Source organism: Mus pahari, chromosome 18 (genome assembly GCF_900095145.1).
Source record: "Mus pahari chromosome 18, PAHARI_EIJ_v1.1, whole genome shotgun sequence".
Classification (NCBI taxonomy): Eukaryota; Metazoa; Chordata; class Mammalia; order Rodentia; family Muridae; genus Mus; species Mus pahari.
The window spans coordinates 10,937,391-10,956,830 of NC_034607.1; the positions used below are offsets into that span (position 1 = coordinate 10,937,391).

General features: G+C 43.0%; 1 protein-coding gene across 2 annotated transcripts in view; it reads left to right on the plus strand.

Annotated features, from left to right (window-relative positions):
* Positions 1–18,375, plus strand: part of Adgrf1 (adhesion G protein-coupled receptor F1) — a 50,186-nt gene extending 31,811 nt beyond the window's left edge. Inside the window, exons 11-16 of one of the 2 annotated variants that reach the window (XM_021218303.1) lie at positions 1,090–1,278; positions 4,524–5,894; positions 7,663–7,704; positions 9,029–9,088; positions 15,010–15,076; positions 17,490–18,375. In XM_021218303.1, the coding sequence (XP_021073962.1) occupies positions 1,090–1,278; positions 4,524–5,894; positions 7,663–7,704; positions 9,029–9,088; positions 15,010–15,076; positions 17,490–17,563 (1,803 nt within the window). In that variant the 3' untranslated portion in view covers positions 17,564–18,375. The remainder of the gene's footprint in view (positions 1–1,089; positions 1,279–4,523; positions 5,895–7,662; positions 7,705–9,028; positions 9,089–15,009; positions 15,077–17,489) is intronic. The other variant, XM_029531436.1, reaches the window with a different exon arrangement.
* The last annotated feature ends 1,065 nt before the right edge of the window (positions 18,376–19,440 follow it).

Here is a 19,440-nt window from a genome sequence, read left to right on the forward strand (position 1 = left end):
GGAGGAGGAGGAGGAGGAGGAGGAGGAGGAGGAAGAGGAGGAGAAGGAGGAGAAGGAGAAGAGAAGGAGAAGAGAAGGAAGGAGAAAAGACATGAGATAACTGATCAAGAATAGGAGAATTCAAATCACAGGGGGCAAAGTCTTCTAGACTGGCGCAGACACTGCTTGTATAGCAGACATCCATGTTGAGTAGAGCTTCCATCCTAGCCAGAGGCTTTCCCCCTAGAGCAGAGAGCCCCAAAGAAGGCCGCCTGTCAAAGCACCATGGAACAGCTGCTTCTCCCTTTCTGCCCTCTGTGTCCTCATCTGTGAGGAAGGAGCAGGTGGCCACTGGAGTCTAGTCATGCTTTCCCCTTCTTTGCCTCGGTTCTAACCATAGTGAGAGTTGGAATTAGTTGGTTCCAGGATTCGAGGGCAGGCAGGAAGCCGTACAGTCAGCTATGAAGAGCAAGGAGGTTGGGGGGAGGGCGGGATCCAGGATCCTGGGTCAATGTGTGTTGATGAACACAAACACTTCGGCTCCCTGCTTTCTCAGTGACCCTAGCATCACAGAAACAGAAGGGGGTTGAGAGGGAGACATGAGATTCTAAACCCAGTGACACAGTGGGGATTGACCCAAGCCCAGACGTCAAAACGGCCTGTTTCCATCTACCTTTTCACCCTGTGCAGGAAGTACCGAATCACTACTGGCAGAGCTCGGTAGCCGCAGAACCGCATGTAGCTGAGTACTTCTTGCAAAGTCACCAAATCTTGCTGATCATCTGTTTCTCTGGAACCAACATTATGATGTATCTGGAAATAACTTTCAGACAGTATTTTCATGATTCAGCTCCCTTGGTGCTAAAATATCAGATAACACAGCTTCCTTCAAAGAGTGTTTAAGACAAGTTCCTATTGTGTATTAAGCACGGTGTCTAGAATGTAAGAATCATTGAACCAAAGCCGTCATTCACACTGCTATAAGCCACCCCTGATAGGCTCCACTGTTTTTGCTCTATAGCTGAGACATCTGATTTAAGTCTAATGAGATGCAAGCATTTTTGCTTTTTCCCTTAGAATGTAATCATTTATATTAATTTCTGTTTTTAGGAGCTCAGGATGAATGCAGGCAAGATCTCAGAGGCAGGTGTGGCATCTTTGGTGCAAAACCTTTCCACCATCATTCTGCAAAGCCCATCGACCACAGTCGGGAACCTGGGCTCAGTGGTGTCACTTCTGAGCAACATTTCATCCCTGTCGCTGGCAAACTCTTTAACTGTGTCCAATCTGACACTGATGGTATGATTTTCTGCACTTGAAAGGCTCACTATATTTATCTCTAACTTACTTTCTTTAGATTTTTTTTTTGAGACTGGGTCTCGCAATGTAGCTCTGGCTGGCCTGGCATGCCATACAATGGCCAGGATAGCCTTGAACTCCTTGAAAGCATCCTGGTTTAGCCTTCTGTATGCTCGGAGTACAGGCATGTGCCACTCCACCCTGATTGAAGGCTGCATTTCAAATGGTGCATATTGTAGGAGGTGTATTGAGAGCCTGGATGATGGGGAACCCCTTGATAAAAACAGAGAAGCCATGTAACAGTCCCCGTGTGAGTTTTATTGGCTTTTCTATAGTATAAAATGAACTCAACGCATATAATGAACTACATAGTATATAAAGAACTTCACTGGAGGTGTAGCTCAGTAACAGAGTGTTGACCTGGCAAGTGTTGGGCCCCAAAGTCAATACTAAGTTTGGGGTCTGGGAAGAGAAGAAATATAAAGGCCCATGTTCAATCGTGCAAAAGCTTACCCTTCCTTTCCACCTGGACCTTCACAAGCAATCTGTTCATGGGGAGGTTTCAACTTAGACTGTGGGTCCTACGCAGTCATTACATACAGTGGACAACTGAGAACTACTTTCTCTTGGCTGATTCTGCTCAAATATTGACTTACAATGACATGCTAATATTTGTTCACTATATGCTACTACTAAAGCAACTAATATGCTTTCTTCAACAGAGTCTCACTGGGGAAACAAACCATTCATTCTCAAGGGCTGGCCCCATGCCCTGCACTAGAAATGGTCAACACAACATGAACTCAGTGACATTTTTGGAGGTTCTTTGCCTCATAATGCTTTATCAGGCCTTTCTTGTTTCTCCTTACAGGTCCTTTAAGCATATATTATGGCTTCCCATTTTGTCGTTTCATAGAATTTCTATGTGTGCAAATGTGTGTGCATCTATGTCTATATACGTTTCTTGTGATTTTTCTTGTTTTTTTTTTCCTGTCTATTTGCTTGTTTGTTTGTTTTGTGCTGTTCTGTTTTGTTTGCCTTTGTTTTTAATCTTACTTTATTTTATTATTGCTACCTAGATGCCTTTTTGTTGTCTAATGAGAAAAATAAAGGGCGTGGATTTGGGTGGGGGCAGAGGATGCCAGAGACTGGGAAAGGAAACGGTAATCAGAATATATTTTATGAAAAAGTAAATATTTATTTTAAAAAATGGCAGTGCCAAGCCTTGGTAGCACAGGTCTATACCTCAAGCACTTGAGAGGCTGAGGTAGGAAGACTGTGAACTTGAGGCCAAACGTCATTTCTCTTAAAGAGCAGTAAGGGCTCTCATCCTCCGAGCTACCTCTCCAGCTAGCAATTCAAAACCACATTGTTCTTTTTTTTTTTTTTCAATTTTTTATTAGGTATTTACTTCATTTACATTTCAAATGCTATCCCCCAAATCCCCTATATCCTCCCCACCCTGCTCCCCTGCCCATCCACTCCCACTTCTTGCCCCTGTACTGGGGCATATAAAGTTTGCAAGACCAAGGGGCCTCTCTTCCCAATGATGGCTGACTAGACAATCTTCTGCTACATATGCAGCTAGAGACACGAGCTTTGAGGGAGCTGGTTAGTTCATATTGTTGTTGCACCTACAGGGTTGCAGACCCCCAGCTCCTTGGGTAATTTCTCTAGCTCCACCATTGGGGGCCCTGTGTTCCATCCAATAGCTGACTGTGAGCATCCACTTCTGTGTTTGCCAGGCACAAGAGACAGCTATATCAGGGTCCTTTCAGCAAAATCTTGCTGGCATGTGCAATCGTGTCTGGGTTTGGTAGCAGATTATGGGATGGACACCTGGGTGGGGCAGTCTCTGGATGGTCCATTCTTTTTCGTCTCAGCTCCAAATTTTGTCTCTGTAACTCCTTCCATTGGTGTTTTGTTCCCAATTCTAAGAAGGGGCGAAGTGTCCACACTTTGGTCTTTGTTCTTCTTGAGTTTCATCACTATTGAATATTCATGTGCAGTAAGCAACAATAAAAACCAATAAATTAAAATTTGAGCATCCATGACATAAATTAAGAAGTTCTTTTTTTTTTTTTTTTTAGTTTAGAATAGAGTTTATTAGGGGCATGGGAAGGGGAGTTAAGAGGGTAGCAGAGACAGAGAAGGGCAGAGAGAAGGAGAGAAGTAGAGGCTGGCCATGACCATATGGAGAGAGGGGGGAAGGGAATGGGGAGTGGGAAGGACAAGGGGGCAAGAGTGTAAGAGCAGTTCTTTTTTTTTTTTTTCTTTTTTGTCCTTTTTATCTTTTTTTGGTTTTTCAAGACAGGGTTTCTCTGTATAGCTCTGGCTGTCCTGGAAATCACTTTGTAGACCAGGCTGGCCTCGAACTCAGAAATCCACCTGCCTCTGCCTCTGTCTCTGCCTCCCGAGTGCTAGGATTAAAGGCGTGCGCCACCATGCCCGGCTCTCTCTCTCTCTTTTTTTTTATTGAAAATATTTGTTGTTTTTGTTTATACATTGAATGCTAATTAGCTTCCCCTTCCTCTACGCTTTCCAGCCCCTCCCCACCTCTCTTCCCATCAGGACCCACCCCATTTCTATCTCTCATTAGGAAAGAACACACTTCTAAGATAAGATAATACGAAAATAAAGTAGGATAAGATAAAACAAATTCTAATGTTAGCTAAGGGAACAAAATGGGGAAGTTGTTGAACGTCACGCTTCTGTCCTGGGGCTGTAACATATTCACCGTTCCCATCTCCGAGTTGAAGGAATGCAAGCCTGTGTATTTCGGGATGCTTATTCATCCATACTGAAGTAAAACCTCATTGTGATTGCAGATGACTTGGGGTGACCATTCTAAATCTAACTTAAAAAAATTATAGAGTGTGTGTTTTGGGAGATGGGGGTCAGTGTGTGCCTGACACATTCCACAGCATACAGATGGAGACCAGAGGACAATCTGTGGTAACTGGCTCTCTCTTTTAATCATGTGGGTTCTAGGAATCGAACTCAGGTCACCAGGATTGGAAGCAGGCACCTTTACCCACTAAGATACCCTACCATCTTGACCCAAGTTTCTTTACGCAAACCCTTCTACTATATCAAATAACAGAACTGAACATAATTCATGGGTTTGGCCATGATCCTCAACTCACCAAGTCTATGAGCATTTCCCTTATACTTAACATGAGCAACCTTCCACACTTGGCTCTTCTGTCTCAGAAGACCTAAAGTGACTCATTTTTATGTTTCAGAATGTCATCAACATAGCTGATCATATCCTGGACTCAGCCTCCATAACAAACTGGACAATTTTGTTACAAGATGCAAAGGATGCAAGCTCCCAGCTACTGGAGACATTGGAAAACATCAGTACTCTCATCCCTTCCATGGCTCTGCCTCTTAATTTTTCTGGAAAATTCATTGACTGGAAAGGGATCCCAGTGACCCAAATCCAGAGCACACAGGGCTACACCTATCAGATGGAAATGAGACAAAATGCCTCTCTGCCTATCCGTGGTCACGTGTTTATTGAACCAGATCAATTCCAGAAATCGCATCCAAAGACTATTATCAGCATGGCCTCATTGACCTTTGGGGACATTCTACCCATTACCCAGAGAGGAAATGCATGGGTCAATGGTCCAGTGATATCCACACTTATTCAAAACTATTCCATCAGCGAAATTTTCCTGAACTTTTCCAAAATAAAGGGAAACCTGAGCCAGCCTCGCTGTGTGTTTTGGGATTTTAGCCAGTTGCAATGGAGCAATGCAGGCTGCCAACTAGTTAATGAAACTCCGGACACAGTACTGTGCCGATGTAGTCACCTGACCTCTTTCTCCATGCTCATGTCACCCTTTGTTCCCTCTTCTGTTGTCCCTGTGGTAAAATGGATCACGTACATAGGGCTGAGTATCTCCATTGCAAGTCTGATCTTATGCCTGATCATCGAGTCTCTGTTTTGGAAGCAGACCAAGAGAAGCCAAACCTCCTACACACGCAACATTTGCCTGGTGAACATCGCCCTGTCACTCCTAATTGCTGATGTTTGGTTTATCATTGCTGCCACTGTGGACACCTCTGCGAGCCCTTCTGGAGTCTGTGTGGCTGCGGTGTTCTTTACCCACTTTTTCTACCTTGCCGTGTTCTTTTGGATGCTTGTTCTGGGTATCTTGCTGGCTTATCGGATTATCCTAGTGTTTCATCACATGGCTGTGACTACCATGATGGCTATTGGCTTCTGCCTAGGCTATGGGTGCCCTCTTCTTATAGCCATCATCACCCTTGCCGTCACCCAACCTAGCAATAGCTATAAAAGGAACGACGTTTGTTGGCTTAACTGGTCTGACAAGAGCAAACCTCTCCTGGCGTTCGTTGTTCCCGCGTTGACTATTGTGGCTGTGAACTTGGTTGTGGTGCTGCTGGTCCTCAGGAAGCTTTGGAGGCCAGCAGTTGGAGAAAGACTGAAGCAGGATGACAAGGCCACTGCTATCCGCATGGGAAAGAGCCTCGTCGTGCTGACCCCATTGCTAGGGCTCACCTGGGGATTTGGCATAGGAACCATGGCGGACAGCCAGAATCTTGCTTGGCATGTTCTTTTTGCTTTACTCAATGCTTTCCAGGTAAGAACAGTAAACATATGTATTGCCCACTCTTGTCACTGGAATAAATATAGAGAACTAGGGTTGGTGAATGAAGATGGCCTCATCTCCTTGGCTTCAACAAGTCAGTAACACAAAGTGCATCGAGACAGTTGGAAGACACACCCATCCATCTTTCCCAGAAGTTTACGTCATACTGAAAGAGAATTCTAGACATTCCCGGTAACCCACTCTGGAGCTCAAATCTATCAGCATTCACATAACCACCATTTATCTCTCTCTTGTCCTTGACTCAGTCCACACTGTCTTATACAAACCTCTGATGAAGCAGAGGAAGAGAAATCACTCAAGAGTACTTGCTGCCCTTGACTGATACCAAGCAAGCCCCTGGAATTGAACAAACAGGGGCTAGCAACCTGACACCAACAGCCAGATTGTGTAAATAAGTTTCTTGGAGCACAACCATGCACATTAATGCACATAGGGTTCATGGATCTTTCCTCTCCAATAGCAGAGGAGCAGAAACAGATATTATGTATCTTACAAACCCAAAAGACTCACAATCTACTCTAGATACACACACACACACACACACACACACACACACACACACACACACACACACCTCCTGATCCTTAGTATTCAGGATGGCTTTTATATCTGGTAGTCAGATAGTGTTCAGAATAAATGGGAAAGTAAATTTTTAGGTTTTGATGTATCTGGAAGAAGTCTTCCAACATGGTTTATTGCAGACAAGGCCAGACCACCTGGTGCAATGAGTCATGGAAACGGTAGTCTCCCTTTTGGGATTCTTGAGTCGGGTGTGTTTTTCTCAAATACCAACTGTGTGCTTAATCTCTCCGTCTGTCGGCTCTCCCAGCTGATGAGCGGGGATCACAGTAACACTTATGGAACAATTTTCTGAGGATTACAAGATATAATTTTGCACCTGACACAGTGCCTCGTACTCAGTAAAGGCTTAGAATTTCTTAAAGGCATCACACCAGTCTACATAGCAGTAAATGGACAGGTGGTAATATAGATGTCATCACAGAGACCATGTACCCAATGGAGACAAGTCTTGAGAGCTCTAGGAAGGGCAGGCTTAGCCAAGATTTTCCAAGAGACACACTTGAATAGAAGGTTACTTGTGGAGTCTGCCTTCTTCCTCCTAGCTATTGGATGCTGAACCTCAGTATCTTTTGTCATCTCAGGTACATGATGGATGCTTATTAAATATCTGGTTGAAAGAAAGGTTGAGGATGCTATGTGGGACCTTGAATGACACCACAACAGAGAATAAAGTTCCACAAGAGTTTACAACTTCATTTCAGTCATTTGTTCATTAACACAATCTGTGAGCACTTTGTGATGTGCCAGGCACTATTTGAGTTCATAGTGTTCTTGTCTTCTAGAAGCCTATGGCCCAGCAGGAAGGCCGGTAGGAAAACAAGTTCAAGTTGAGCATCTAGTATAAGCCTATGACCCCAGTATTCATGGGGTAGAGGCAGGAGAATTGCAAGTTTGAGGCCACCCTGGCCTATTTAACACATCTCAGGCTAGTCTGGGGTTATAGAATGAGGCATTACCTCCCATGCAGGGATGTGTGTGTGTGTGTGTGTGTGTGTGTGTGTGTGTGTGTGTGTGTGTAAGTCAACATTAGAGTATTAGGTGTCATAACATTGTGATAGAATTGTATCATATAGTATATAGGTGATTTCTTGTCTGGAAAAGAAAACACAATACAATGAATATACAGTTTATTCTTTGCTTTTGGTTTTTGTCAAAGGGATTTTTCATCTTCTGTTTTGGAATTCTCCTGGATACCAAGGTATGTGTCTATTAACTTCTCCCTTCCGAAGTCCAAGCATAAAGACTTCACCTTTAGTTCCAAGGCCTTTGTTATATACTCGATGGGTACTTAGGTAATAAAATTTGATAGAAGGCAGACTCATTCAGAAGGAAACTAAGTGATCCCTGCTGATGAAGCCATCTAGATGCAACCCCGAGTGAAGTGAACATCACAGCATCAGAAGGCTGAGGTAGGAGGATTACAAGTTCCAGGCCATCTTGTAGTACATAGAGAGTTCCAGACCAGCTAGAGTTCTGAGGCTCTGTATCAAAAGCAAGCAAGCAGACAAGTAAGCAGGCAAGGGAACAGGCAGGCAGGCAGGCAGGCAGGTAGGTAGGCAGGCAGGCAAACAAGCAAGTGAACAGGCAGGCAGGCAAGTGAATAGGCAGACAAGAAAGCAAACAGGCAGGCAGGCAGGCAGGCAGCCATGCAAGCAAACAAGCGAGCAAAATTTCTTTCTAATTTGTTTTCCAAGGGAATGAATTCTATTTTGTGCCTTGAATTCCTTTGCTCGTTTATTTAAAATACATAGAAAGAATATGATCCTCACATTTCCAGGCTAGTGGATGCTAAGTAGTTTCTCATGTTAAATAAAATTCCCAATGAGAGACTGTTAGTTTCACTGAGAGATAAATGGAAAAAAAGTTGCAAAGAACCACGTTCCATGTTTCCTCCTAAGCAGCAAGTAATTATGTCAAGAAATAAAGGACCAGTAATTGATGTTTTAGCAAGAAGACAAAACGATTTAATTATCAGGGCTGCATCCTCTCACAGGGGCTCTGGGTTTGGTTCCCAGTACCCACACGGTGACTTACAGTCATCTGTAACTCCCAGGGGTCTAGATGCCTCTTTCAACTTTTATAGGCACCAGTCACACACATGGTGTATAGACATACATGTAGGAGAGAAAACACTCGTACACAGAAAACAAACAAGCAAATAAATAAATATTAAAAATAGAAAAGATTTTATTGCTAGCTCATTTGCCATATATTAACACCTGTTTTCATGTTTGCCATGTTCCTACCAGACACATGGTTAGGAAACCCTTTCCTTCACTGATAAACTTTACTCCAGCAATTGCTGCTAGATGCTCATGGATTACTACATTTGTTTAATACCATTGCTTCCTGTTCAGTTCTAGTTTTGCTTCTAGGAAGAGAGAACGGTCTATTAGATATTTATGCTAATGGTCTAGGTGTGATGTTGCTAAGCAACCGTTTCAAAGGATGCTTCTCCTTAGAATGTTGATACCTGATCATTTTTTTTTCTCTTTCTACCACTCTTTCTATACCCCTGACAGCTGCGGCAACTTCTGTCCAACAAGTTGGCTCCATTAAGCTCAGGGAAGCAAACATCAAAGGTAAGACCTTCAACTCTGATGCATGAAGTACCAGTTTTGTATTTTGTCCCTGTGTGGCATCTGTGGCAAGCTTGTTTACAGAGAGCCCTTGTTTCCCATCACCATTATTTGGCATGCTGCCTGGCTCAGGTTGATAACCAAAGAGAGAACTACAGAACAAGGAGGGTCTGGGCAAATGCACATGTGCACTGGAAGCCCATAGGTCCTATGGCGCTGTGTCAGGCTCTACGCTGCTGCCACCATTGGTAGCAGGCCAGTCCATTCAGAGACAACTTCTACTGTACATTCTGCTGACATTCCTGACACAGAAAGCAGAAAAAAACCTCAAGGCGAGTCAGTGTGAGGCAGGATTAGAGTTTAGTAAGAAAACATTTACTGCAGATTTAAGCATGGGCTTTAAGAAAGGGGCAGGGGGAGCTAGAAGAGGATAGTCACACACAGTAGGGCAGCTTCTCAAGCGAGTCATATTGTAGTGTCTTAACGATATGTATGTGTAGAATTTTTGTGACTTTGGAGTTATATTAAAAAGTTAAAAATTAGGTAGAATTTTTCTTTTACTTTTTAGCAAATAACATGGTTTGCTGTGAGTTGATGACTTCGAACAATACTATTTTGGTCCCTGATAGTCTCAGTAATTAGGTCTGTATTCCAAAACCTGAGGAATTCACATAAACAGGATAGAGTTGGGGTGGGCTTGGGTGTGTTTCTATTTCATTCTTTCTACAGAAGTGCCCATGAGGACAGTGTGCTATAGCACACAACACACACAAATATTTTCTACTTTCAATGTTAGCTTAAGTTTTTGCCTTTCATTACTACATAGAGGACTTTTCAGGAAGAGTGCTAAAGTAGAGGTATCTGTATTTGATAACAAGCCAACTTAACTATATACAAACTGAGATGAGTGCTCAGAGAGGATATATATATGGAACAGGTTTTTAAAATAAAATAAAGTGTGGTGGCTTGAATAAGAATGGCCCTCAGAGGCTCATATGTTTGAATGCTTAGTAGCTAGGGAGTGGAACTGTTTGAATGGATTAGAAGGATTGGGAGATGTGGTCTTTTTGGAGGAGGTGTGTCATTGAGGGCAGGCTTCAAAATCTCATGACCCTGTTTGTCTGTCTGTCTGTCTGTCTGTCTGTCTATCTATCTATTTATCTATCTATCTATCTATCTATCTATCTATCTATCTATCTATCTATCTATCTATCTATCTATCTATGCCTGTGAATCAGGCTATAGCTCTCAGCCATTCTTCTATCTTAGATGCTTATCTGGCTGCTTCCGTGCCCTCTGTCATGACGAAAATGTATGAACCCTCTAAAACTATAAGTAAGCCCCCAATTAAATGATTCCCTTTATAAAAATAGCCTTGGTCCAGGTATCTCTTCACAGCAATAGAGCAGTAACTGTGACAGCAATTATAATTCTAGTGTTTAGGGAGGCGTAGGCAAGCAGATCAGGATTTTAAGCTGGATCTTGAAACATAAGGAGTTTGTTCTCTCTTGGGCAATATAGAATGAAGCAAAAGCAGTAACAAAACAAAATAATGGGCTGGTGGAGTGTTTCAGAGCATTTGTTCTTCTTCCCAAGGTCCTAAGTTCAGTCCCCAGCAACCACCTTAGGCACCTCATAAACATCTGTCACTCCAACCCCAGGAGGTCTGACAAACTCTTTTGGCTGTTTTAGGCACCCATCCATACATATGTGGCATACACACACACACACACACACACACACACACACACACACACACACACACGTCAATGAGGAAATCATCATAGGGGCTTCCTTGGTCTTCATGTCATAGTGGAAAATGCTGCTATGATTGTAAGGAACAGTAACCCATCTTGGTCACTGTACTTTGACTTGTAGTGCATTGGCCATACGTCTTAGTAAAGTTCCATGGCGGCTCAGAGAAGTTCTTACATTTTGTGGTTTTAATATGTCTTGAACTCAAATCCTTGGGACCAGAAGGTGTGAAGCTGAAGTTATTGTGTAGTCTCAGGAAAAGGAGGAAGTTGCAGAAAAGATCACACATGAGTGAATAAAATGGGGTGGAGCACTCCCTGCCCTTTGGAGCAGGAAGGTTGGGTTTTCCTCATTGAAAACCAAAGACAGAAAACACATCCCTAAGTGACATAAAACAGAAGCAAAGGCTCAAGTGCCTGGCAGCATTTTTTCCTGTTTCTGACATGTCATGTTAGTCCTCTTCAGATGTGAAGGAGGTCACTGAACAGTGATGGTCACCTAAGGCATGTTTCTTCTGCGTCCATGGCACCTCCCCATTTTAATTCAAGCCAGGTGGTTAAAATTAGATTTTTTTTTTTTTTTGGTTGTCTGGTTAAATGGTTGTCCTAGTTTCGCTTTCTGTTTCTATGATTAAAATATTAAGGAAAAGGGCAAATTAGAGAAGAAAGGGCTAGCTTGGTGCTCGCTGCCAGGTCATTTGTTACATTGAAATCAAGATGGCAGAAGTCTGAGTTGGGGAGGAGACAGGGAGACACAGAGACAGAGAAAGGCAGAAACTCAGAGCAAGATACAGAGAGATAGAGAGAGACAGACAGACAGACAGACAGACACACACACACACAGAGAGAGAGAGAGAGAGACAGAGACAGAGACAGAGACAGGACAGGCAGGCAGACAGACAGAGAGAGAGAGAGAGAGAGAGAGAGAGAGAGAGAGAGAGAGAGAATAAGCTTGTGGTCAGCTCACCTTCCACAGTTCAGAATAATGTACTGACCAGTGAATGATGCCACATCAATTAACATAATGAAGATTACCCCACCCAGGCATTCCTTTGTGTCGACCTAAGGAAGACAACTCTTCCTGGAGACTCTCTTCCCAGGGGATTCTGGATGTCAAGCCAATAATCAAAACCAACCAACACTGTAGCTGGCTGTCTCTGCCTCCTCTGTCTCTGTCTCTGCCTCGTCAGTCTCTCCTTCCTTCCCTTCCTCGCTCTCTCTCTTCATTTGCTGAGGGAATTTGAATGAAAGAACCCAAGTACCCAGCTTATGGATTGATTATAAGCAGGTAAAGAGGAGATGGGGTTGGAAAAATGGTTCAATGGTAAAGATCTACTGTTCTTTCAGAGAGCCCCATTTAGTTCCCAGCCCCCACATTGGTGGTTCACAAATGTCTCCAACTCCAACTCCAGGCTGTTGAATGTATTGACTGGGCTCCATGAGCATTTCATGCTTGTGCACATGTGCACGGCTATATACAGGCATACATAATTGAAGACGAGAAGCAGTAAGATCGGTGTTCCTAGCCAGGAACTTGTTAGTGAGAAGAACATGAGAAAGGAAGGGGACAAGGTATTAAAAACATAACGAAGGGCTGTGAACTTGTTAAAATTGTGGGATTAGGGAAGCAAATGAATGAAGATAAAGGATGCAAGAAGATTGCCCAAGAGACAGGCTCATAATCAAAGTAAAGATGGTAAGAATGTCTTGTTTTTCATGACACATGATGAGTCTGACTAAGGTCACTTGAGCAACAGATGTAGGTCAGAGTCATGATGCCAAGAATTCACTGCGAGGGGGGAGGGGCGATGAGGCAGGGATCTATGAAAGAACATTGAAATATGAGCTGTGGTATAAGGGATGGGGGAGGAAGAAGGCAGCGTTTTCAGCATGGACCGTCTACTCTAACCATGCAAGGGTTGCTTGGGAGATTGTCATTGCCGGGTCTGTGTCTTTCTTGGTTTAGCTTCCATGTCATGGGGAATGGGAATGGAAATAGGAATGGAAATGGAAATCATTTCTTCTAATATTCCTAACACCTAAACACTGTCTAGCAAAGAAAAACTCTCAATATGAGTGAATAAGGATTAACAACTAGAATAGAATGTCGAGTATCTTAACACATTTCCTAATGATCCCTTGCTTGTTCTTTGATTGAAACATCTTATTTCAGTTTAATGACTATGTTTAATCTATTTGTCTGTTCTATCTATCTATCTATCTATCTATCTATCTATCTATCTATCTATCTATCTATCTTTGGAGACAGGGTTCCTCTATGTAGCCCTGGCTGACCTGAAACTTGCTTTCTAGGCCAAGTTGGTCTTGAACTCACAAAGACCCACCTGCCTTTGCTTCTCAGAGTGTTAGAACTAAAGGCATGTGCCACCATGCCCAGCTTCAGCTTTAATTCTTTTTAAAAATCAGTTATTTATTTTTATTGCACCTGTATGAGTGCTTTGACTACATGTATGTATACACACCGGATGATGCCTGAGGCTCACAAAGGCCAGAAGTAAGCAGTTACAGATCAGTGTGAGCCAACTTGTAGGTGCTGGGAACTGAACCCAGTTTCTCTAGAATAGCAGCAAGTGTTCTTATCTACGGCACCATCTCTCCTGCCCCATAATAAAGTTTCAAAATTATTATAATCTCCATAATCTTTATACTAACTAGCAGTTGATTATTCATAGGATGCTAAGTTGTACAAAAGTAAGGCAATGCTGTATCAGGGGCTATTTTTTTTTTACAATGAATATTAGTTTTGTTCAGTCCTTCTTCTAGTGGCAAATGTAAACATGGTCATGAAAAAGGATAGTGTTTCTCTCAAAGCCACCTTCCAGTTGGTTACTGGAAGTTGTAAAGACACAGAAACACCAAATTCATTTGAAATATACTGAGGCATATTTTAACAAAATGAATAAATGAGCAAGTATTCTATATTCTTAAAAGAGGATCATAGATTATGAACACAGGATAAAAAGTTGTTAGTGACATTGAGCATCGTGAGGTGAAATGTTGGAGACAGGCAGACTTCATCAAGGGATAATACGAGGCACCCTCAAGTGTGAGAATGGCGAATGGCAGGAGAGATCACTATGGGGGACCACACTCTTGTGGGGTGAGGGTAGACAGTAGACAGACAGACCATTGTCGCAGAAACTACTCTAACAGGGTAAGACTAGACAATGGCCAGAGAGGCCATAATATAGGTGAGGAGGAAGAGTGTACGCAGCCAAAGGGACCACTGTGCCAGCCCGCATGCTAAGGCAGGCTTTGTACTGCTACATAACGTTTCCAGCTGAGCCTTTTCTTATCCAAGGAGTGTAAAAGGTAAAAAGAACGATTACAAAGTGACTGACAAGCCCAACTGATATTCTGACGTTCCATAAAGCCACGATTTTACCCACAGACAGAGGCACAACTTACATTCTACTCTTTGATCACACAGCAGCTGGGTGAGGCACTCAAGAGGCAGAGGCAGGAAGACCTCCGTGTGCTTCAGGCTAGCCAGAGCTACAGTGAGACCCTGTTTCAAAAACCAAATAACACCAAACACCGAAATCATACAATCAAGCAGATTAAAAAAGAGTCATAGAAAATTGAAATAAGTTTATAAAAATACCTGTGCTTTCCTAAGGGGAAATATCCTCCCTTGATAAGCCAAATATGTATTTTTCTCCACTTTCTCCTTGGTTTCATCTGTAGCTCTCTCTCTCTCTCTCTCTCTCTCTCTCTCTCTCTCTATATATATATATATATATATATATATATATATATATATATATTTGTGTATGTGTGTGTGTTTGTATGTATGTATGTATGTATGTATGTATATAAAATTTTTGGTTGGGCAGTGGTGGCCCATGCCTTTACAGGATGCAGAGCCAGGTGGATCTCTGTGAGTTGAAGGCCAGCCTGGTCTACAGAGTGAGTTCCAGGACAGTCAAAGAAGACAAACTCTGTCTTGGGGGTTGGGGGAGACTAATAATTATAATGTATTTTTCCTTCTTAATTGTGATACCTTAAATTACTGCACTAGCAGGAATACAGGAAGTGGGTTCCCAAACTGATTGTAAATGAGGGAGGGGTCAAGCCTCAATGGCCTTGGAGTCTGCAGACTTCCAACCAGCTACCTAACATAAACTATTTTGGTGTTCTTTTGTGCAGCAGAACTCCTCAGATAGAGTTACTCAGCCTAAATGCTTAAGGACATTCAACATACTACAGCACAGAGGTGAGTTATAATACAGCCAAAGAATGTAAAAGAAGGTAAGATGGAAGATTATAAATGCGAAGGGATTCTAATAATAATTATTAAAAGATGACAGTACCCACTGGCCATGCATCTGAGCACCTCTGCATTGTGCTCAGGGCTGCACACACACACACACACACACACACACACACACACACACATACACACACACATACACACACCACATACAGTCACACACACACACACACACACACCCCACATACAGTCACACACACATACACACACCATACATACACTCATACAGACAGACAGACACACACACACTCACACAGACACACACACACATACATATACCATACATACATTCACACACACACTCACACAGACACACACACACACAATACACCATACATACATTCACACACACACTCACACAGACACACACAACACCATATATACATTCATGCACGTGCATACACACACACACCATACATACACTCACACAGACAGACAGACACACTCACACACATACACCATACATACACTCACTCACACAGACAGACAGACAGATACACACACACCACATACACTCACACACACATACACACACCATAATACACTCACACAGACAGACAGATAGACACACACACACACACACACACGCACACATTGATCATCAAGGTCCTAGGGCTATGGAGTATGGTAGACTGGCCCTAGCTCCATCCTTACTGGAGGTCATCGTTCTTATGCCAGCTGCTGAGCAGAGGGCATGGGATGGTGTACTTATGCTCAATGATAAACACCTATTATTTCCTAAACTAACCTGGGGGAGGGAGGTGTGACACTTGATGGCGTTGAGAAAGTACCATTCCCTCCTGCATCCACATATTGATGGCTACTGGAAATGTAAACATCCTGGAGTTGCAGTATTCTTGGAGAACGTGCAGAACATAGAGAGAAAAGTAGAAGAGACATATTGTGATCCAGTTAAGCTGTAGTCATGCTTAATAGGTCTAGTCCTACTTTATATTCATTTTATATTCTCATGAAAACTATACAAATTATAGCTGTGGAGTACTCCATTCTGATTGAGATATCTAAGTTATACCCCCTCCTTCCCTCAAAACTCAGGGGTTATCATGAGAGGCAGGATAGAAAGATTCTAACAATCAGGTAGAGTGAATATCACAAAACAGTGCTTGCTGGACATGGTGGGGTTATTGCACACATAAACTCATAGTGGCTGTCCCAAAACCAATACAGCCAAACTTCCAACATAGGCAGGGAAAGGATCTGTGACCTCTCATCCCTAGCTGAAGAGCTATTAGCCAATAATGACTGGGAGGAAGAGTCAGCTTTTCTTAGAGATGTGGTTCCTGAAACCACATCATTTTGTTACTTTTCTATTTCTGTGACATGATATCATGATCAAGGCAAATTACAGAAGAGTTTATTTGGGCTTATGGTTCCAGAGCGCTAGAGTCTGTGATGTTAGAGAGAAGACATCAGGTGACAGGAACTGGATGCTAAGGGCTGAACCGTGATTGGGAAACAGAGATGGTGAGCTAGAAATGGCTTGAGTCTTGAAATTCTCGAAGCCCAGTGACACACTTCCTCCCATCAGCCCACACCTAATCCTCCCCACACAGCACCACCAGCTGAGGGACCAAGTGTTCAAATGCCAGGGTCTGCGCGTGGGGGGGGGGCATTCTTATTCAAATCTCAATACTACCCCTGTGCAGTAGGTGGCCCTAGTACCCCTGCACATATAGAGAATATCGAATGGACTCAGTGGATTTTAAAACAGAGGACATGAAATCGGTAGTGAAAAATGGAGGACCGGGACAAACTGGGGTGGAGAACAGGGGGGGATTTGCTCAAAATACATTATATGCATGGATGAATTTCTCAAAAACAATAAAAAGGTTCACAAAACGACAAAGAATACTAAAATTCCAAATATAGTTCAAGTGTTGGAAACTGTACCTACCCCAGCCTCTTGCTTTCTGTTTTTACTGCCTCCAACCAGACAGTGTTTGGAGAGCGGCCTTTCTAAACATTAGTGTTTGGAGAGCGACCTTTCTAAACATTTGTTCCCTCGCAGTTAGAGGAAAAGACAGAAGACTTCCAGGGCTCTTTCCTGCAAACCATGTGCTGAGTTGAAGTCTATGTTGTCATACTTCCCAGCAGCAACTGAAAAACATAGTGTTGCTTATCTCCAGGGGTAGAGGGTTGACCAATGCAACCCTTCCATGATGTCTGTGAAGCGCTGACTGTCCCTCTCAACTAAGCATGTTCTGTGGTTTTCTTGAACATCACCTAGAACGAGCTCCAGGTTAAAGACATCCCATAGTCTTTTAGTCGTTTTACTTTATAACTAAAAATCAAGACTCTCAGCAATGACTTACCTCATCTTCTTTCTCCCCTTCAGGCATGTATGCACTTTCTCATACTGGAGATTCATCTAGTGACATCACATTAACCCAGTTTCTATCAACCGAATAAAGCCAAGAGTCACAAACAAGGGCAAATTTTTCTTTGAGCAACATGCCATTCAGAGCCACACAGCAGGCAGCGAAGACACGCACAGAATCAGATAAGACTTTGTGTCTTGGGAGTCCAAGGATAAAACTGGTTACTCTGAGGCTGGAGAGATGACTCAGCGGCTAAGAGCACTTGTTGCTCTTGCAGAGGACCTGGACTCAATTCCCAGCACCCATGTGGTGGATCACAACCAGCTGCTCCGAGGGATCCACTGCCCTCTTCCGACTTCTATGAGCGCCACATACGTATGCGGTGCGTAGATGTACATGCCGGCAAAACATTCATACATGAAATAAATCTTTTTGAAGAACCCAATAGGTGACTTCAGTGGTTCAACTCTGCCTCCTTGATTCCAAATTAAATAGAAATGGTATTAGTTACAAAGTGAGCTAAGAAATATCATACATTGTTCATACAAGTCTTTGTCAATGAGTACCCCCCCACCCCAGTATCTCCAGTCATTAGAGAAAATAAAAACACCAATAAGACAGTGCTATATACTTACTAGAATATCTCTCCAAACAATTCAAACCCAACCCTAGAGAGCACTGCATAATTCTATTTGTCCTGAACCCTAGTCAAGCAAGATGGTCCACAGTAAAGTATGGCAGTCATTTTATGGTGGAGTTGAGTGGTGAATTCCACAGAATAAGGAAGGAGTATGTAAATTCTCCTGGGAGGTGACATATACATTCAGTGTCTGATGATAAGGGTGGCTTGGCTATGTATGCACTAATCAAAACATGTTGCATATTACATGCAATTAATATGTTGGATTTATTGTCAATAGGGTTTTATTTTTTTTAAGGCAAAAAGGTGAAGTAGATAAAGGACAGAATAATGTAGTTGGTTCAATTTTAATTCAGAAACAAGCATGGGCTGCCTACCCCCAATGGCTCAGCAGCTAAAAACACTAAGCCTGAGGACTATACCCAGGACCCACATGATGAAAAAATAGAACTGATACAGGATGCTTGTTCTCTGGACTCCACATACTGTCCATGGCACATGTATACACACACACACACACACACACACACACACACACACAGGAGCTCATGAACACACAATACATTTAAAAAGAAAGAGTAATGAGAGTCCCAGATCCCTCTCTAAGCCAAGTGGCCAGACAAGTGCCCCCTACCGCCATCTTGAAAGTAGATTATGCAAATAGATGGCAAAAGATGGGCTACTGGGACCAAGAACTATGGGAAGTAACTAAGGGAAGTGTTATCATCCTGAAAAGAAGGGACCAAGTGAACAGCAACAGGGAGGTAAGTCTCATGTTTTCTAGGGAAGAGTCCAAAGTGACATCTCTAAATATCTAATTCTATCATGAGAAAAAAACAAAGACATTGACTTCCAGCAGGCGCTGGGATCATTCTCTAGATCACCCAGCAGAGAAGCGAGACTCACCGAACCCCCCCTTCCCCCCAGGCACATGATGCCCAATAAGGTTTCTGAATTCTGCTCCTAGGTACGGGCAGTCAAAGATCACCAGGGTGCTTCAGAAAAGCCACTTTGCCAAACCATTCTGACTCTATTCTAAAGGCTTGTCCTTTCATCAACAGGTAAGAGTAGCTCTCACCCAAGGTTAAAGAAGTTTCTTGTTGCAACAGACAAGGACCGTCATAGAAACCCACAACTGGTCAATCAGCAATCAATGCATTTACAACACGACCCCTACACCCAAGGCTTAGAGAACCTTGCAGAAGGGGAGAGGGAAGATTGTAAGAGCCAGGGGACCAGGACGTGATCTGCTGTGAGCTAGTGAGAGAGGGGGAGGGAGGGAAAGAGAGGGAGGGAGGGAGGGAAGAAAAGAGAGGGAGGGGAGGGAG